The 21,775-nt window shown below is 38.2% G+C and overlaps 1 protein-coding gene across 18 annotated transcripts in view; it reads right to left on the bottom strand.

The window, feature by feature from the left end:
* Positions 1 to 21,775, bottom strand: part of MPDZ (multiple PDZ domain crumbs cell polarity complex component) — a 96,956-nt gene that overhangs the window by 64,680 nt on the left and 10,501 nt on the right. For all 18 annotated transcript variants that reach the window (XM_062609019.1, XM_062609018.1, XM_062609020.1 and 15 more), the window contains 9 exons: positions 14,976 to 15,197; positions 13,895 to 14,034; positions 11,607 to 11,820; positions 9,713 to 9,841; positions 8,318 to 8,521; positions 5,193 to 5,307; positions 3,360 to 3,448; positions 1,463 to 1,658; positions 79 to 168 (listed from right to left, as the gene is read on the bottom strand). In XM_062609019.1, coding sequence (XP_062465003.1) covers positions 79 to 168; positions 1,463 to 1,658; positions 3,360 to 3,448; positions 5,193 to 5,307; positions 8,318 to 8,521; positions 9,713 to 9,841; positions 11,607 to 11,820; positions 13,895 to 14,034; positions 14,976 to 15,197 — 1,399 coding nt within the window. The remainder of the gene's footprint in view (positions 1 to 78; positions 169 to 1,462; positions 1,659 to 3,359; positions 3,449 to 5,192; positions 5,308 to 8,317; positions 8,522 to 9,712; positions 9,842 to 11,606; positions 11,821 to 13,894; positions 14,035 to 14,975; positions 15,198 to 21,775) is intronic.

Here is a 21,775-nt window from a genome sequence, read left to right as displayed (position 1 = left end):
AAGGCACACAAACACCTGATATTTGTGTAAACACACCCACATGCATCTCCACAGAAAAAATCTTAAAAAATTGAGAACCTGTTTCCTGTTGTTTCACATCCTCTCCAGTATTTACCACACTGGCACTGCATGGGAGGGACGGGGATCCCTGTTCTGTTTCACTGCTATCTGGAAAAAAAGTAAAAAGCCTTTTCAGTTACTTTATGTGTTGTAATATTGATCAAGCTCACAGGCATGCCTCAGGGCACTGACCCTCCCACTGTATTTCAGAGCATCCATGTTTGGCAAATGGAATTTGGCATGAGGGGCCAAGAAGAAAAATGCCACATTTTAAAGACATTTTGTCTTCTGTTAATGCTTTGCCTTCTCCAGTGGATTTTTCAATGAATCTAGAAAAAAAAGTGCAACTATCAGTAGCTGCATCTCTATGATTGTAAGTACAAGAAAACATAAAATATAACACTCTTTAGCACTCCAGTACTTTTTTCTTTTTCCGTTCCTCTTCTTTCCTTTATGTAAGCTGACACTGAAAAATGAAAATCCTACAGACTTGGACATCTGTATAGCTGACAAGACAGCCTCTCCTACCACAGTGTGTTGTTAGGTACATTGCTGGCTGTCAGCTGTCTTGATTGCCTTTAGGCTGGAGAAGCAGCACTTTCTGAGCATTCCCTCTGCCATTTTTGCTAAAGCTGGGATTGAGAGGATGCCATACATATAACACACTACTGGGTCTTTTAAAATCTTGTGCAAAATGGGGATTATGCCTCATTCCACAAATTGCCATGTATTTCTGCTAACATCAATCTATATATAACACACGTAGCTGAAAAACAACTGTGCATCCAGCCTCTGTGCAGATATTCTGTTCAAACACTGACTTTAAAGATCTGACATATACACTTCAAGATGCGCACAGTTTAAAATTTGGCTTTGCTAATCTCAGCAGCAGCAAACTTAATTTTGGTCATTTGCTTCTGAACTTTGCACATATAAAATAGTTAATGTCCTATCAGATTATTAATGACCTCTAGATGTAAACCACTCCTGTCATAACCTTGAGCTTGTGACACTGAAACAACAGTGAAAGGAACTCAGACTTTGCTCATTGTGGAAGGTATCTCTTTGCTTGCTCTTGAATTCAGCTCTCACCCTTGAGCACAAATAAACCACCCACTGCCTCCTAACCATTTGAAGATTTGCAGGATCAAAGTCTTGAAGCAATTCCACCAGAAATGCAATGCAGTGCAGAGATTTCAATGCTCACTTTGAAAATGTAGCAAATAATACCACTGTGTCTAAAAGATTAATGAAACCATAGTAGACCAAATTCTCCCCTCAAGTACAACAGCTGTCATCAGTAATAGCAACCCCAAATGGATCTGGCCCATTTTATTTCCAGTTTGCAATTGAGAAGAAAAGTGTTTCAAGACAACTTTAAAGCAAAGCCAGTTTTAATTACCTTTGGCTGTGCTACTATCCATTGTTTGGAACAGTAAGTCCTTTTCAACAGCAGCACTGAAGTCCTCCTGGGGCTGAATATGATTTTCCTGCTTAAGCCCTCTTCTGATCAAAGTGAGCCGAACCGTTTGTCCTGTGTGCCGCAAAACGTCAACTGCTTGCTGGTTAGTAAAACCCTGCAGATTTGTTCCATCCACCTGCAGGATTAAGCAGCTTTTCAGCTTGCAACACAACCCAGAAAAAAAAGCCCACAACAAACCAACATCCAGGGGAAAATAATATGGTGACCTCTCAGCATCTGTTAGCCTGTGCACAAAGCAAGTGGAGGGACAAGAACAAAAACCTGGAAGACTTAAAACATTGGATACAGTAAGCACTTTCACTGGACTAACCCACAGCCAGGTAACAACTAGTACCACAGCAAAGTGGGGAGAAGTCCTCTGGGCGCTCACCACAGTGGGGGCCAGGCACTGGTAAATCGGAGAGGATGTAGCACATGCTGTGCACGGCACAATTGTGCAGCTTGCCTGCTTGACCGCTTTAGCCATCCCCAACTCCAAGGAAAAAATACTGGGTGAATAAACCCACACAGCCATGGCTGGGAGAGGTGGGGAGGGGAGAGTGAGGGAAGACACATCCATCTACTATGGCACAAAAAAAACAGAGAGCACAGCCATTCCAAGGCCAAGTAATCTCAGACACAGTGAAGCCTGAATACTGTGAAATCCACTTTCCTAATGAAACACTGCCCCAGCCAACCAGATGTAATCTCTGTAATCTCTGGTCCATCATTTTAATTCTTCAAAGACAGAATTTTAGCCTTTTCTGTTTGAAGCTACCACATTATCTCTAATTTTTTTTTTTTTTTTCCCCTGAAACTCAAGACTTTGGCATTGCTTGATTTCATCCCATTATCCCTAATAGACACTTTTTTCTCCTTCTCCGTGCAAAGTTCATGTTATCCTATTCTTTGTCTCACCCCCACCCCCACTACCTTTATTTCTGAAAAAATTATAATACATTTCTTGACTGCTGTAGTTGTTTCAGCATATCTATAAAACACACATATTCCGTTATTTTAATTCCTCCTGTATGAAATATTACTTCCTTTGGACCCTAACCATTTTGCTACCCTTCTCCGAACTTCTTCCAACTCTGGTGCTCTTCTAAATATTACATAATTAAAAATGAGGTTATTTAATTTTTCCACCACACTTAAGCAAACCATATTTTAAAAGTATTCATTATTCTGCTGTCTGAGGTCACTCAGATGTTTTTTCTCCTTCTGCATCTGCAGTAGGAAGAAGAAATCAAAATTTGGAACATGCAATTTTAGCCATTTGTACTCCGCATTTAAATCCTTATAAAAGCCATATATACTTTCACATACAAAAATGCAGGCACATTTGTATACTTGGAGAGAGACTGTAAGTTGTTCTTAGTGCTGCCTTTGCATAAATCCAAGGACAGATCTATGACAGCCATGAAAATGTGGTTCCTGCATTCATGAATGGATTTTCAACACACAACTAACACTTTACGCACAAAAATATTTTCTTCTTTCTCTGAAAATATTTCTCTAAAACTTTAATGCCATACTTTAAAAACTAATTTTGAAAACAATTGCTTAGTTTGAACTTTTGAAACTTTGCCTTTTGAAACTAAGCAGCCTTGAAGCTCTTACTGATAAGATACACACATACAATATAGACTTTTTTTTAAGAAACATGGGTTTCACATAGGTGGTGCAATGTGATCAAATAGTCAACAAAAGGACTCACCATTTCAACAGCAATCCTAAACAGCAATCCTAAATAAGTACTATATAAGCTTCCCTTCACAACTTAAAGAAGTAGAGTTTTGCAGAGAAGTGATCTCATTTCTTTGTGTTTACTTACAACTATAATTTGATCTCCCACATGGATTCTGCCATCATGTTCAACAGCACTGCCTTTTGTAATGCTTTTCACAAAGATACCAGAAGGTTCTAGGATGAAAAAACAAGAGAAAATTAATCAATTTGTTAAGCAACAATTTAAGTAATGCAACAATCTCCAACTAAATCCACAAGCCAAAGGGAGAAAAAGAAAGAAAACACAATCTCCAGTTAAGATAAGGAAAAAATTAGCAAGAAAGTATCTGCTTTAAGTAAAATATATATGTTAATATTTTCCAAAAGGATTAGCCTAAATAATGTCGGCTTGAATTGGACCACATTTTGTTAAAAATCTTACAATACCAAATTCCCAATTCTTTATGCAAAAGAAGAATTATTCTAACTTATTTTAATCTAAATGTTGAAACCAACATCAACATAAAACATATCTCTAACTCAGTCAGATTTAAAACTGCAGGACAGAAAATTTAGTTTGACTATATTAACCAGGTAAATTCTGTATTTTTTTATGTACTTAATAACTGCTTAAGAAAATGCAAGATTGAATAACCAAATGCAGAAAATAATATTAAACTGCTTCAATATGATAAAAGCACGAAAGAGTCAAATATGGTTTCCTCTAACAACTATATTCAGCTTAGGAAGAATAAAACTACAAACATATTTAAGTCACAAAACTGACAATTTTTTTCTGTTTTTTTCTTAAGCCTTTATTTTCCCAGGTTTTATTAAGTCATAAAGTTAATTGACATGAAAGAATGAGAGGCAAGAATGTTTTCTAATACAATTACATGCAGCACAATAATTTAAAATCAAAGACTGGTGATACTTCATCACTAAATCAATTAAAATATGCTATCAGATCTACCACATGTTTAACATGCCTTTTTAAAGATTCAACTGGATGCTGCTGAAGAGTTGACTTACACAAACTGTGACCATAGAATCATAGAATCATAGAACAGTTAGGGTTGGAAAGGACCTTAAGATCATTTAGTTCCATCCTGTCCTATGGACAGATTGTTAAAATTTGATCCTGCATCTCAAAGCCAATAAACTATACCTATAAACTGCCTATAATATGGGATATATCTATCCACATTTTTGTAACAATACATGAGCATAAGTCAAACCAACATCTCTTGAGAAATTTTACAAGCCATTTGTCAACTGTGCCTTCCTAGCAGTACTGCATTTGCCGAATCTCGCGTAATGGGGGCCTAACAGAGTTCTGGACCATTTTTCTGGAAAATGTAGTAGAAATTACAAAGTAAAAATACCCAACTGTACACAAACACTGTTGCATTTATTTATTTAAATAAACTTATTTATTGGCTGCAGCAACCCAGGGGTCAACAAGCATTTACTATACCCAGAAGTCCCTAAGAAATTCTTGGTCTGCCAGCAGTACTATACACATTGTTTAAAAAATAATAACAATGCGCTGTAAAACTACTTGCAATACTAATGCATTATCCTGTAAGAGCTTTTTAAAAATAAAAATGTAATTTTAAAGGCCCAGCTAATTTGAATGCAAATGGCTCTATTTTAGAATTGTTTTGCAAAAACATATAAAAACACGGTTTCGCCAAGAATGAATATAAAAACTGATTTAAAAATGCTGAGGTGAGATATTATAATAAAATTGACTGCTTCTAAACTGAATGTCCTTCTCACAAAAGGAAAATAATTCCTCATTCTTTAGAAACCTTAAAAGTTTAGAGGGCAAAGGTTTTTTTAAAGGTGCTATATCAAAACTAAAATTATGTCTTTGATGCGCATATACCACAGTATGCAGCAGATTGTATAGTAAACTGCAGGAATTGATCATTACCTGATGATTTGTCTCCAATGTAACCAGCAATAGTTATTCCTAATCCCTGGTTGTTTTTAGTGAGTTCAACGTTAAATTTCTCCCCATCTTCACAGCTAACAACAGAAGCATCTGCCTAATAAGAAAAGAGTGATTAGAAAAGAAGCTTTTTTCTTCTTTAAAGATCACCACATTCTTTGATGCCATTCACATGTAAATTAGACACAAATGTAAAAAAGAAAGCACCAGCTTTGATTCTGCTCTTATTTGGTGTTCAGCAGAGAAACTAAACATAGGTAACATTGCCCACAGTAAGGCTATGCAGGTCATGCCCTCCCCACCTTGCTACCCTGTAATATTACCTTCTAACCTACAAAATCATTATTTGATGATTAAGAAGACTGGTGAAATTTGTACAAATTTAACAACAAATCTTTTCTACAGCAAGTTACATGAGCCATGCTTAAACACTAGAATATGTAGCTTGCAGTCCTTCTGGGACCTCCTCAAAACAAGCTTTAGACTGCTGTGTTATTAAAAACAAGGAAAAAAAAAGATCAATATTGTGTTTTGTAGACTATTTGTCAAAATTCCAGTTCAATAACTACAGCTATCTTTTCCTACACATGCCAAGTTTAAAACATAATAAAAGTTATTACTAGTGAGGCAATTATGTTTGATTTTGAAAGATTTAAATATTCTCTTTTAGAAAGTAGCAATTATACCTCCAGCTAGTTAAATAATTACAATCTCCGCTACTATCTACTAAAATACTCTGAATTTCAATAACAAAGAATTTTGGGGGTAATGAATTCATTTACTTACTGTTAATGAAAGCACAATACATACTAAAGTCCTATTTCTACAATATTGCTTCTGTAGTAGAATAAAATTTCTAAAACTTAATTTCAGCTTTAAAAAAAGGTTTTTTAGGAAATTTTCATCTCTTAGTTATCTGAGACAGTTAACTACCCACTTCCATAGCTGATACGTGTGATTATACGATTACATATAAAAGGCTTGAATTTCACTATATGTATGTAAATATGGACATCAATATTCCAGCACACATTTAAAAAGGCAGTTCATAAATACAGTACAAGTCTATCTAGATCCCGCTCTATTCCTATTTTGTTCTGGCTCTTCTGCATGACAAAATAGCAGCTAGTATTTTTTTAAAATGCCAATACAGCAGTGAGCCAGATACTAACTAAACTGAATTTGACTAGATGAGTATACATGTGCCAAAAAAAAAAAAAAAAAAAAAAAAGAAGACTTCAGGAGAGCTATGATGATATTTGCCAAAACAGTAGTATTGCTTATTCACTTCTTTATCTGAAGAACTCCACCCAAAACAGCAATCAAACAGAAGAAAAATAAACTCCTACTGCTTTAACAGCCTCTCTGCTCGATAACAGAGGATTATATTGGCCACAGGTAATACTGCTAAAAATCTGCTCCAATTTCTATAACCTCATTAATTTTTACATGATAAGAGATCTATGGAAGAAATGATGACAAGCACCCTTTTGGAAAGCCATTCTGCTCTCAATAATAGCTTTAAGAGCATTATGAAGTCTTCACCCATCCTGCATTTGCCCGGAAGAAATTAACAAACCAAGTTATTTCTAACATTGTCTTCACTCCAGACCCGCCTTAATGAGGCTTGCAGCACCCTCTTGAGCCCTTCAAGAACAAAGATTTTGTGCAGGCAGAAACTAAGAATAGCCTGCCTCCAGCCAGGAGAGATGTACCAGGTGCAAAGTATTTAAAATGATGGAAATGGAAAGTAAGGTGGCAAAAAGGTCAAATTTTGCTACTTGGTAGCTTTGAACTATTTCTTTGGCAGAAGAAATCTTACAAATCTTACACCTGCAGATACAGCCTTCAACACTGCATCATATAACCTCAGAAAGGCAAATAATGAAGAAATTTACACAGATGAAAGTACCAAATTCAGCTTCTTTTTTGAGATTACTGCTTTTCAGATTAATAATATTTAGGCTCAATATTGATCGCTTTATCTAAAATACAGCCATCTTTTCCTGCCTCTGAGTGCTGAGAGACACAGAAGTCTGTCTATCCTCTTAAATGCTCAGAGGACTCCATGTTAGGATAAATTTTCTTTGCCTTTTAGCCATAGAAGAAGGATTGAGTATTTATTTGTTTCCCACAGATACCACTACAATTGACAGAAGAAAAATAATAGTAATCATGCGAAAAATGTTAAAGCCTTTTTTTCTTTCAAAGTGACCTATCTGAAATGTAAATTGTAACTGGGAAGAATATGTCTAGATAAAGCATCATAAAAAAATAAAAAATTCTTTATAAGGCACAAATTCTACCTAGCTGTAAGCTCCAAAACAACCGCCTTTTTCTTCTCTTATTCATTTTGCATATTCACATTTACATGTGTCTGGTCATAACTATATCTGACAAAACACATATAGCTCTAGTTCCTGGGTGCCATGAAACCAGGCTCTGCTGCTAACATGGTAATGACCTATTTACAAAATAGGTTTTGAGCTGACAAGACATGAAAATATTTACAGCATTTTTTCAAGAAGCTGACAGCTGTAGAAGAGTAACAGCACAGAGAATACAATCAGCAGCAGGGGAATAAGAGTAGCAGGTGGCTGGCTTTTTCTTTGGTAGATGTCAAGCAAATGAGCAATGGCAGGTGATGTAGGAAAGAAGCAACACCTGTGTGCTGGTTGGCACAGGGAGGAACAGTCTGATGGATAGCTGCAATGATAGGGAATTACGAAATGTTCCTGGAGAGAAAAAAGAGAGGCAGGCAGAGAAAGGCTAAAAAGCAAGGTTGTGCTGTCTGAAGAAAGGACTGTACAGCTTCAGTTGCTCCCAGTGTAGTACTGCACAATCACAAGCAAGCCGGAACCAGACATTATTCAGATAATACTTATGGAAGTCCTAAGCCTTGATCCCAAAAGGCTTCAAGCATATAGTTCCTTGCATTGTGGACTCATGACATTTAAACGCTTCCAGACTGTCAGCTGAGAATACTAGTGGTAAAGAAAATTTTGGCTTTTAAGAACATAATTGTGAAAGATATTCCAATAGCAGTTAAAAGAAAATAAGTTTGAGATACAAGTTTGCCATGAGTTAAGGATATTCACGCTGCTCACCTGCTTCTCTGGCGTGGAGTTGGATACTGGTGTACATGGGGGGACTGCTGGTGGAGATGGTTCCTCAATAGGACCTCTTGCAATTACCAGTTTCACTCGATTTCCACACTGCCTCAGAACTTGTGCCACCTGCTCACTGCTCATTCCAGCTAGGTCCGTATCACCAATTTTCAGGATGTGGTCTCCACTGCACAATCTCCCATGCTGAAGGAAGAATAATAGATTATTTTTTTTTCATCATTAATATCCTGCCATTTCTCCCACACACCATTCAACTAGAAAGACATAGCTTTAGTCACTTTTAAGATCTACAAACCAGGAGACTTTTTGAGGCTAGTGGGTCAATATTCTGGTAACATGGAGAAGAAAAGTAGGTTGCCTAATGACATATTAATTTTACTAGAATTTCTCTAGAAATATACAGGACATCCTTTTCCAAGCAGTCACTCAAGCAAAGAAAAAAAAAAAAAAAATGCATATAGTTATAGTTATTACCTACTCCTATTTAATAACTGCATGTAGATTACAGAGCTTCAGGTTTCATTTCCAAAACACACTTCCAAAAGACAGTGCACAAACATACATTCAGCTTTGCATTTCTATTTAAAAACTGGCCTTCTGGATTAACCGTAATTTCAAAATAAATTACATTTCTTCCTTACTGTGATGCAATCATTATATTGCTTTACACTGGTTTCGTCTCCTACTGATTTAACCCTAATCAATAAAAAACCTTCACATGAATTTAGCCCATATTAAAAGTATTATAGTGACAGATCTGTTAAAAGAACCCATCTACCTGCTCAGGGAAACAATGCAGCAGTAAATCTCGTACACACATCTCCAGGCCCTGTTAATCAGTTTAAACACTTGTGCATTTGAAAGACTGACTAGTATCTGTGCCTATTCAATCCTCAACCATTATGGTAGCCTTAGATACCTGTCCAGTGGACATGCTTTAAATGAGCTGTGATCACCAAATTCAATTTTCATGAGCCCCCCAGGCAGGAGCAGAGCTCGTGTCCTGAAGCAGATGCATGATGCCACATGCTTGTTCCAAGCTTCAGTAAGCCCAGCTGAGAGAAGCAGATGCTCTTCATAGGTGTCAGGGAAGAGCAAGGAAGCGGTGTCCCCTCACACCCGTGGCTGTCAACCAGTACATGCCTAAATGCATCTGCACCAAATGTTAGAAAATGTGATTTGGAGCCTAATCCATCTTTACATTCAAAATGCACAGATCCTCTGCACTAAACACACATTTACTAAGGATAAATTTCATCGCTTGCTCTCTTACACTGACAAGGAAAAAAGCTATCACTATTTACCATGATTGTAAAAGTAAAGAGGAACTTCACACCTTATGGAACAGTAAACAGAAGGGTAGGTTGAATTTACCTGATCAGCCACCCCTCCTGGGAGGATGGTTTTAACAATGACTCCAGTTGACTTTCCTCCCACTATCCCAAATCCGAGACCTGAGCCATCATTCACCAACTCAATGGTCTCCACATGCTGCCAGTGAACCTAAAAGTAATAAATATAAGCTTGCAAATTACTAAATTCATAGAATCACAGACTTGCTTCAATTGGAAAAGACCTTTAAGATCATCAAGTCCAACTGTTAACATACACATTAAAACTTGCAAAGTATCTTCTCTTAATTCTTGGATATGTTTTTGAGTATGGAAGAATGGAGGAAGGTGGAAATGTGGGACCGTTCTAACAGTTACTATTAGATTACATAATATTTAAGCAAAACATTACTCATTCTGTGACAGCTGGAATTTCTCTGGAACAAACCAGAGCTGTGTCATGGGTCAGGCCTTTCAAGAACTTGCTGAATGAATTTAAGCTAGCAACTTAGGGCTGCTATCTCCATGCTCTGTTGCAATCAGTGAGAAAAATACTGTTTCTAGGAAATCTCACAGGACTGGAAAATAAAATCTTCAGACAAGCACATGCTCATATCAGCCATTATAACAAAGGACAGAAGAAAACATAAAACCAGTTCAGAGGGTAAGGCTGGAAGCAGCACCAGGTATTGCAAGGCAAGCAGTAGCAGAACTGCCCCTGTGCAACAAAGATTTACTTCATGATGTCAACAGGCATCATGAAGTAGCTCTGATGGCAGGCTTCACATTTTGACATAAGAGTGGAACTGCTCTGAAAAAAGAACAACTGCTTGCTTGCTTGCAGAGGGTGGTACTGAAAGGGTAATTGGAAGCTCCTGAAGAACAAACCACACAGTAAACTCAACTGAAATTTAAAACCACAGCTGGTGCTCCAACAGATAGGATCTTGAAAATAAGTCATTATTTTGGAATAATTAGGAGCTTTGGCAGGTTTGAAAGGCATGTTTTTCAAGCAAGGGAATATGGAGGCGATCACATACAGAAAGAAGCACGTCACAGGCATACTAAAAGACAGCAGGCCTCTCCTACCCACTGACAGGAAGTTAGGTCAATCAGCTTTATTCCTCCACAGAGAATAATAATTCTGAAATTTCTCCACTAAAGTTCTTATGCTAATGATTAAAATAAATAGTAAAATAGCTGCTTTTTCCAGACTCTGTATACTTATGATATTGCTCTGTATACTTAGTATTAACTCCCTTAAAGAAGGGCCACAGATAACTGAATAGTAAAACCTGCAGAAACCAAAGACAGGCCATTTCATCCCAGGACAAGCCGTTACATGGGAAAGATACCAGGAAGAGAAAATAGAGTTAATATCATTGTATTTCTGAGCTATGTTCTCTAAACATAGATGTGCAAAAGTTTTCAAAAGAAAAAAAATGTGGCACAGCCGTTTTTTGGTAGTCCTAAAGTGTGTCTCTATTTATGGCTATTTGATGACTCTCTCTTGCTGTTTTACTTGATTCCACTGCTAACAGACAACAGAGAAACAGAAAAGCATGTGTCAGGCTCATGGAGCAGATCAGACTACAATGTCTCAAATACATTTGGTTGCCCAGGCAGGGGGCAAAGAGAAAAAAAGATCCTGTTTACTGCTACCTCAAAATAAAGCTTCATAAAGTAACATAAACATGCCGCATTTGCATTGGTGGACAGAGAGAATTTGGCAGATGGGAAGAAGAAATACATACAAGATCAAGATTCTCCCCCCCAGCAAGCCTGAGTATTTTCTATTCTTTGCATAGGAAAAGGTACAACCCTCAAGAACTGTGACAGAAACACATATACAAGTTGCAAAAAATAACTAAAATACTAGATGCAGTAAGCACATACATGACCAGAACTGAATACATAGACATTTGGGGTATACTCACCGGGTTGGAATGGGCAGAAACTGTGCTAGCAGCAGAGGGAGACCTGGAAACTACAGGACTGACGAGCTGAGGGCAAGCACCCCTGGCCACAACTAGCTGGACATTATCTTTTGCTTTCTGTAAAATGCTGATAGCTTGTTGATGTGTAATTGTCTGATCAAGGGCTTGTCCGTTAATAGCAAGGATTTGATCTGCTTCCTTCAGCTTTCCATCTCTGTCACGTACGTGTAAACAGCAAAGGGGTACGACAAAACAAACAGGAAAAAACAAAGAAGTGTTGCCAAAGGAATGACAATATTTTGACAATTTTCCAGTATTTTTAATAACCTGGTCTCTATCCCCCCCCCCACTTTTTAATCTCTCCCTGCAGGTTTGCTGAAAGGAGCTGATGCGGCACCCTGGTGATAGCTTCCTTTGAAACTAATCCCACTGCCACTCTCCCCCGGCTACTACCCCCTAGCTAGCTTTCTTCTCCCTATACCCCCATGTGAGACTAAGCATATTAGATCTCAGTCACTCCCAAGCATAGCCTGGGAACTTATGTTTATTCTTGTCTTTGAGTCTCTTGCTTAACAGACCAAGTGCTCCACTTTGTTCAGTGTACCCATTCTGAATATTCATCAAACCTTGGAGTGGAACACACTTTCATCAAGATTTTATGGAAACAAATTTTGTTTTGCACAAAACTGAGTGGGGGGGGGGGGGGGGAGGGAGGGAGATGAAGGGAAAAAAAAAAGAGGGGGATGCAGACAGAGTAACAGAAAGAAAATTATAAAAAAAGATTCCTTTTACAGGGGAGATGGGGAGGGAAGCCCTGAACAAATTAAAAAAATAATCTCTTCACTTTCTGACAAAGGAAGCACTACTGTAAAATTACATACTGAGCCCTTTTCCAGACCTACTTCAAAGGAAGTGTATGAAGCCTGCACAGATGAGTTACCCCTTGCTGCCTCTACTGCTTCTATTACTTTTGCAATAAACCAACAAAAACTCTGGAGTGTTGTCTTCAACATCACAAAGTGGCAATGCTTTGAAAACAAAGGGCAGCAACAAAACCAAGGATCTCTATTATGCCAGTTTTTTCGAGCACCTGTAGGTAGAAGCCAAGGTACCAACAGCATTCAGGAAAAACACTGCTTAGTTTCAACCCATAATATTTCTCTTTTGAATTTCAACTGTTTTTCAGGGCACTCTCAAAGGCTTATTACTGCCAGAGCCTTTCTGATTTATGAGCTCTGTTAACAGTTGTTGAATGTTTTTCTTCTCGCTAGTGAATGAAGCAGGGCCTGATCTAGCAAAGATAGGTCTCAGCTCTACAGAATAAGAGACATGGAATCTAGGCAGGTTAAAAAAATATTGTAATGACATTAAGCATGCTGCTTTTCATGACTGAATTAATACTGCAGGCCATGTTCTGCCCTCTCTTAAAAGGAAGTGTTCAGAACACAAATAAGCAGAAAATTTCTCCCTAAAACACAGTGAAAAATAGCACTGGGATTACTCAGCTGCCCCACAGAAGATACAGAGTACACTACAAAGCAGCTCTGGTCAGGATTCTGATCAGCAAATCCACACACACACTGCAGTGAACCAGTGCTGCTGCCACCATTCACCACTTTGTTTGCCCCTCCGGGCTGTTCTTACAGCAGAAATCCCTGCTCTTACAGAGAAATCTCTGAACACTACTCGTGGAATCAGGATTGACGTCTAAAGTATACTAGGTGCAAGCTATTATTATAGTAATAATTTCTGGTAACATGAGTATTATAGTAATAATTTCTGGTAACATAAGCTGAATATCTCATTAAAATGAGAGTCCAACAACTTTAGGTCAATCCTTGCTTGGCTTAAAAGCTGCGTTTCACAGCTGCTGAGTAGGACCCTACCTAACAAACAATCCTGCCAGTTACAACTGATCTTTTCACACCAAGTTGTGTGTAATGTTCCCAGTATATTAAAGGACAGCAAAATTTGTATTTCAGCTTTAAAAGCCGTAACACTGAACAGCAAATTCCCCATTTTCCCTCTTGGAAAGGAGATACTATACAAAAAACCACAGAGGAACTACCTACGTATTTTCCAGAAACTCTGAACAGATAATATGTTGCCCTGTTCCGAAGTTACATAAACTGGAGAGGTAAGTAATAATATTAAATCTCATATAATGTATAGCTTAAGAGCATGAGAGACACATGCCCTTGTACCACAAAAACAACAGCAATAACACAATAAATTTGCAGTGTCATGTTAGCACTTTGTATAGTAAAATATTCCAGTCATAATCTTACCTATGTGCCACACTTCCCTCCTGGATTTCTTGCACAAATATTCCCAGTTCACCCCTGTTTTCGCTCTTAAGTCCCACGACACTGAAGCCCAGACCACCACTTAAAGGTTTAGTAAGCTCAATGGTCTCAACAAGACGACCCTGTTCCGTAAAAGAAGAAAAAGGTACAATGTTAAAAATGTTGAAAAGCAGTATGAGTTAATGTGATAAACAACTTAGAAATTAGTTTTGGACAAGGTTACACTAGCTAATAATTGAAGAACAGTTCAGTTAAGACTTCTCGCTATCATACGGAGAGGAACAATTGTGAGAGATTTGAGAAATAAAGATTATTACAGCCCAGAAGAGGAAATCAGGAAACAGCAGCTAAAGATACCAAGGTTAGGCTTAGTAGTGACTAAACTAGGATATATATATCTATGAAATTTTAGAGGGTATAGGCCAAGTCTCAAGCAGAACTAGAAAAAAGGGCTGAATTCCAAAAAGAGTAAAAAAACAGGACTGTGAAAAAGGCTCTCCAGGGTGAACGGCAGAAGACTTCCCCTATTATTTGGCTCTATTACAGGCTAACCAGAAAAATGCTAGAATATATGCCTGGCCATTCTCAAAGCCACTGAAGGAACCTGAGGGCCATTTCTGCCCACCACAGGAAAGTAGTAAGGTTACAGAACAACACATAGCAAGGCCAAAACCAAATTTTCCACCTTATTTCCAAGCAAGTCACAGAACTAGCTTTCATTAGTTATGCATACAAAGAGCTTGCTCTGACAAAGCATCTCCCTCATGCACAGAGCAGCAGTCCTACAATGAGCAAGGAAAGATAATGGCATGCTGATCTGTGAGAGGCACACTGCCCAGCTAAGGACAGTAACTCAGCAGTGACAATGTCAAGGCTACTTTCCAACTGTTTTCTCATTTACCAGTTGTTCCTCAAATTAAAAGTTGTTTTTGTTTCTTTCATTTTTTAATGTATCAAGTGAGTTTTGGTTTGCTTAACAGCTCAACTGCTTTTAAACAAACATATTTTTATCTTCCAGACAATCCGTGACCTGCATTTTGTAGTTAGCAGACAACATGCTTACCTGAGACATATTTCTGATCAGCTGCTCAAAGTCATCACTACAGGACTTCCCATTAAGCTGAGGAGTAATGGATCTCACCGATGCTTCTAGAACATTAGCTGGGCTGCCATTCTGCTGAGCCAACAGATATGACTCATTATGTGGCAAGGACCCCGTGTTTGCACCATGGTGGAGAAGTTGTGGTAATTCACCAGTGGAATGTATGGAAAGTGTAATATTTGCCTGTAAAAGATTAATGATAACATAGATTTACAGACAGAGCAGAAACCTCCTCTTCATCCAAAAGCATCATACCAGGTCAACTGCTTGTTAAAAATATCCAAAATCCTAATCTGTAATTTTAAAGAGACATTTTAAAAAGAAAAATTATCATTAATATTTATAATTGATGTAAAGGTGTGAATTATCAGCACAAAACATGAAAGAAGTTTATGAAAATAATAAAAAATTACTTTCTATACTCTAAAATTCTTTCATCATATCAGCATTGCAGCTTGCAGTACTCCAAGACAAAGGTAGAGGTAAATACATATGAACAAGCTTTTTGTACAGTCCTGGTATTTTGAAAAACAAATGTATGTTTGTTTTTTTTTTTTTACAAGAAAATTAAAAAATGTCCTGGGTTCAGCAGTAGCAGTCATTTTTCTCCTTCTTGGCAGCTGGGGCACTGCTGTGTTTTTGACTTCCAGCCTGGGAACAATGTTGGTAACACCAATGTTTTCAGTTGTTGCCAAGTAATGTTTACTCTGACCAAGGACTTGCTGAGTCTCATGCTCTGCCAGAGAGCAGGGGAAGCCAGGGGGAAGCAGAGACAGGACACCTGACCCAAACTAGCCAAAGAGGTATTCTATACCACAGCATGTCATGCCCAGTATATAAACTGGGGGCAGTTACCAGGAAGGGTTAGATCACTGCTCAGGTTGGGCTGGGTATTGGTCAGTGGGTGTTGAGGGGTTGTAAACTCTTCCCTTGTTATTTTCCTTATCATTACTATTATTGGTGGTAGCAGCAGTGGTTTTGTGTTATACCTTAGTTACTGGACTGTTCTTATCTCAACCTGTGGAGTTACATTCTTTCGATTCTCCTCCTCATCGCTCTGGGAGCACAGGGAGGAAAAAGTGGGGGGGAGTGAGAGAGCGGCTGCATGGTTTTGAGTTACCAGCTGGGCTTAAACCACAAAAAAAAAAACCCAAAACAAAACAAAACAAAAAACCACCAGCTATGTAGGGAACAAATTTCACTGGTCAGGGTTTCTACGTGACTATGCAGTATGGCTGCCAATGTGACCCTGTACACGAGCTACAATTAAATACAAAATTACTGAACAAGTCTAAAATCACCAGGTTGATCTAAAAACCACAGCTGTGCCTTTACACAGTCAGCCCTGACAATACACTCATTTAAAGAGCAGAAAAGAAAACATGAAAGTTCTCCTGCTTTGCCCAGCCATAATAAATTACCTATTTTCAAGCATGTCTCCGCTGACAACTCTAATGTCTGGCAGGTGATGGTGGTGGTTTAAAGCACAGGTGAACCAAGAACCCTCATTTGGCTGTTGTTCTACTTTCCTGTTGACTGTCAACAGGCACTGTTTTACTCCACATTAATCTGTTTCATATCTACCTGGCACACTAACCACAATTTAGGACCAAAGCCTCAAAAACTTTTCATAGCTTTACGGTACAAATTTTTTAGCATTCTGCACCACAATAAAAAAGGCTGGGATCCCCCTTCCTTGAAACCTTATTTTTCAAATTTCAAGTAGCAACAACAATTTTCAAAACTGTAGTTGTATTTTAAAATGTCTACTGCACCAGTCTCAACTGTTTGACCATGCTACTTCCATTAGGTTTATTATATCAGTCTCCCAACAGTCCAGTCATTACAAGGGCAGTATTGTTTTCCATCACACAATTCCTTCTCATCTAACACAATAGAACAAACATAATTTGTTGAACACCACCTGTGTCGATGAAGACCCTCAAGTTAAAAGAAAAAGAAAACAAACAACAAACCAGCATTGGGAAGAAGAGTCCTCAACAGCACATAGCTTGCTCTGCCATAGAAAAATGGAAAGAGGAAAATAGGGATGTTTGGAATGGAGTGATTTCTATCACACAGTAATTACAGTCAGCTGTCCATATTTCTGAGGAATCACTTGGGTTATGTGTTAAATAAATAATAATGCCTAAAATATGCATACAAGCACTTTCTTTAATCACATACAGTTATTTCAACAAGCTTGTAAGGCACAAGTAGATAAATCTTTTTTCATAGTTCATAACATGTAACAACACCCAGAGATGTAATCAAATTCTGCCTTTCCATGAATGCAAGATTTCCCCTTACATTATATGCATGGATTTGAAACTAATAAAGTTTATGCCATACTACACTTCTTATTTGAATGAGCCCATATAATAGGTTAATACACTTCCACCTTCCCAATGTCATACATTTTAATGTATAAAAGTGTATCACTGAACTTGGTCAATTAATGTTTTTTGTTTCTTGTTCTCCTCCACCTTCAAATCTTCTTATACATCCCACTGTCATGTTCCTTCCCACAAAAAAATGTCATGGTTCAAATTATTATTTGTAGGAGTATCTAACACCACCCTAATTATCCAGTCTTGCACTGTTTCTATTCAAAAAACCATTTTTACATTTCCACTGCAAGATAAAGCAGCCTTAAAGTACATGAGATGCAAACCCAAAATACTTCTCATGTGCACCCAAAGGTCACAGCACATGGGTCTGATATCACAAATGTTAGTCAGTCATGGATATAAATTCATTTTCTAAATTGCAGTGCTCATTGTATAAAATAGGGCTGAACTGCCCTTGCTGCAGAATGTTACCATCATCAGAGCTCATTTGGTGAAAGGATTCAGTATCGAACTCACCACCTGCTCAGGCAAAGCCAGCAAGGTTAACCTAAAGCAACAGCATAGCATGAACAAACCTACTGATTTTGTACAATGCAAATTAGTGAAAGCTCACATAACCTCTGTGGTGCAGCCCTTAGGGTGGTAACCTCAAACTAAGTAGGCAAGGTTCAACAGCTGAGAGTGTAACTCACTCCAGTTAGTGTAATTAAACTTAAGAGAAAAATACATAAAATGCCTTCCATTTCTCTTAGTACCCTTCTAAGTACAGCATTACTCTGTCTCGGGACCTTTTTAATGTGGGAAGAGCTTCCTGAGATTTTATTCGTCAAAATGGCAGCAGGTGAAGGGTCACTGGTATTCCTCATTGTCCTATAAAACCCAACTGTGCATGATTCTCCACTTTGAGTGGAGTGTGCAGTCATCTCCTAAGACAAAAAAAAGAAAAAAAGAAGAAAAATCCTACAATAGTGCTAAGAGGAAAATTTGAGACTACGTAGACAAACCTAGAACCCCTTCTGCTTTACAAAGAAAAAGCCATGCAGACAAAAAAGGACAGAAACAGAATTTTAAGGCACAGAAACTATAGCTAAGGAACCACTGCTGTGCCCATCCTACTGTCTATTTCCCTTCTATTTGCCTTCACGAATTTCACTTTTAAATTTTTTCCATGTTACCATATGGTATGCAGACTGCTAACACAGAGACAATCCTTATCTGTGAAGTCTCTTTATAAAAAGTCAAGTCTTCCCTTTTATACAGAGCACTGTTTTTACAAAGAAATGTATAGGGAGCAAACTGCAACAATGGAAAAATCATGCAATGCACGTAAAGCAGATCACAGCCACAATAACCCTAAATGTGACATTTTGATCGTAATATGAATGATACAAATGGTGTTTACATCATGATACTATTTTTTGTTAATATACAATAAAATACTTTCCTTATGTACAAACAGCAAAAAAAAAAAGATAAAAATGGAGCTACACATGAAAAATAAAAGGCTTATATCACACATTGCCCTTACGATGAATTGTATTATATGCCTCCTCTGAGCCTAAAACACTTCCTGTATCACTCAATATCCCATACAGCAGAACCCTCAGTACGTAGAGGAGCTCTGTGTCCATCCTGCACTTCATTCTATGTATGTCATTCTACTACTGCTTAACAGAGGATTGCTTTCAGCTGCTTGTTTCAGTTTTTATAATGTTTAAACAGCAGATTACCATGATGGGCAGATTAAATTTCACCTGAGCATGTGCCCAGTATCACCATTTTCTTCGCCATGTAAATTTCAAAGAGTTCTTCAATTAAGATATGACAGCCTCCTTAGGGGTTTATGATTTTCTCTCTCCTAGAAAATTCACACTAAGTGTAAAACTGAAGTAGAACCATGCTAATTAATATTTTAGGTTTACAGTGCATGTTCTCATAGACCAAATCCTGTTCAAACTGGCAATATAGTGCCCACCTTCTCAGTCTAATATTTCATCCCTTCTGCATACTTATATGAGTTGGGACATTACTGCAAAAATACAGTATTCTCCCATTCCTTCTGCCTTCCAAACCAGAAGGTAAAATTTATTCATCTTTTTCAAAAGTATTTTCCATAACTGATTATTAACTCCACTATTCTGAAGACTGGATTTGAATGACAGTTGAAATACCACTGACAAGTAGTGCTGAATAGTACATGTAGGAGAAAAAGGCAAAAATTTTCCAATCCATATTAACACGCTGTTAACAGAAAAAAGTTTTGAGTATGTGTGTGCATCCTTTATGTCTCCTCCTCAGGGCAGGCAAAGCAGATTCCAAATTAGCATTTCCTGTAAGCACTTTGTTTCACAACACCAACAAGCAGCACTGTACAAAAATGGGTCCAGGATGGAAACTAAAGGGCTCCTCTATAGTCAGTGCAAAACACAGAGTTAAAAAAAAATGCTTACAGGCAATATGGAAAGACACAGTTTCTCCATTTCTTAGAATCATAGAATGGTTTGGGTTGGAAAGGACCTTAAGATCATCTAGTTCCACCCCCCTTCAATGGGCAGAGAGACACATCACACTAGCCTGTGTTACCCAAGGCTCTGTCCAGCCTGGCCTTCAACACTGCCAGGGATGGAGCATTTACCACTTTAGGCAACCTATTCCAGTGCCTCACCATCCTCATAGTAACTTCTTCCTTGTATCCGACATATATTCTTCCCTGAATCCTCTTCAGCTCTGACAGCCAGCTATCCCATGCAATCCAATACATGCTGCAGTGTGGGGGCACTCATCCTCACTACTGCATTGTGAATGAGAAACTATGGTCAAACTCACAAGCAGAAAAAAATCTGAGGAATGCAGCCCAGCCAAGTGAAGGGTATTTTGCTCAGGCAGAGCCCTGAATAGAATGGAGGCAGGAGGAGGAGGTGGACAAGGGAGAGACAGAAAGGAAAGAAGCAGAGAGGACTGTCAGCACAATCTGATTATTTTCTTTAAAGTATTTTAGAAACAAATGAAAATCACAGGATCACAGAATCATTAGGGCTGCAAGGGACCCCTGGAGATCCAAATATTATTGATAAATTCAACACATCACAACCTCTGGTTTTCTTTCCTGTCACTTCCTTATCTTCAAACAAGACTGCTCTTCAGCATGAGAAAACAAGCATTCACTGAAGAATAAAGATACAAACAGGCAGAAAAAAAGCCCTGCTTTCCTAGTGCTCCTCAAGTCAAGTGACTAGTGAAGTCAGGACAAAAACACCCCTTTGCTGTCTCTAGATTTTCCCCACTCCAGTTCTTAACAATGATAGATTTGAGGTGCAAACAAATCCTGCCTGCTCGTCTAAGAAAAAAAAAACAAACAAAAAAACAAAAACCAAAACAACTAACAATATAAAGCCCCTACCAACAAGCACCAAAGCACCAGATCTGCAGACTTCAGCATCATGCCTAGATGAAGTCTGCAGATCTCCATCTAGATGAAGCAATACACCACGCAGTCCACACCACTGCACATGCAACAAATGCAAACTAGAGGGGCTTTTACTAAGCATGCACCAACTAACAAAAGGTATCAATTTCTAATTAACACACAGAAGCTTTAAGGAAATAGGACACCAGATCTAAAATATCTCTGTGCATGCAGAAACACACTTTTTCAGGTGTTCTTTTCATGCTTAAAAGATCACTAATCTGTAGGGGAAAAACAAAAAGGAAGTCTACTATTTCAGGCCATAAAAACAGTAGTAACTCTTGCTAAAATGCAAGGAATATTTGTCTGCCTAAACTGTGTATATACATCCTATTTTTTGCTAGGAAAACACAACAGATGTTTACAAGATTTGCCAGATCATTTTTCAGACTTGCTGCACAAACAGAAGATGGAGCTCACACTATCACCTCTCCGCCTTCCAGACACAGTGCCTCAAGACAGGAATATGTCCCACTCTCAAATTTATTCAGGCCACTACATGCCCACACATACGTCTCAGTGACCTACATCTGCTGGGGTGCTTGCAGGGACTCGTCTTAGAGAGTAAACTGAATATTCCTTCTCTGCACTCATCCTCTCTTTCAACCTATACTTCCCACCTCCCACACTAGGGAGATGACCTCATGAGAATTTTGCGTAGTCTTATAGCTCTTTAAAAACATATAAATTATTTACAAATATAGGAGCAGCTTAACAGACTGCCCCTTACACTTCACCTTGAGAAGAAACAGACCGCCATTCAACTGTCAGTGCAGCTCAACATGAAGTATCAGAAAATCTATGCATCTTAGTCTTTAGTGGATAGAAGCATGCAACATCTAGCCGCTGCACAGCTCAGCACAGCACAGCTGTGACTGCAAAAGCTTGGGAAACACTTGTCTCCTTCCAGGGATACGTGTCACTATTCACGTGCCTTGCAGTCT

This window comes from Pezoporus occidentalis, unplaced genomic scaffold (assembly GCF_034315485.1).
Source record: "Pezoporus occidentalis ecotype Australia unplaced genomic scaffold, CSIRO_AGI_Poc_V1 ctg133, whole genome shotgun sequence".
In the NCBI taxonomy this organism is placed as follows: Eukaryota; Metazoa; Chordata; class Aves; order Psittaciformes; family Psittacidae; genus Pezoporus; species Pezoporus occidentalis.
Note: the sequence above shows the minus strand (reverse complement) of the source record. Positions and strands in the feature narration are given on the sequence as shown.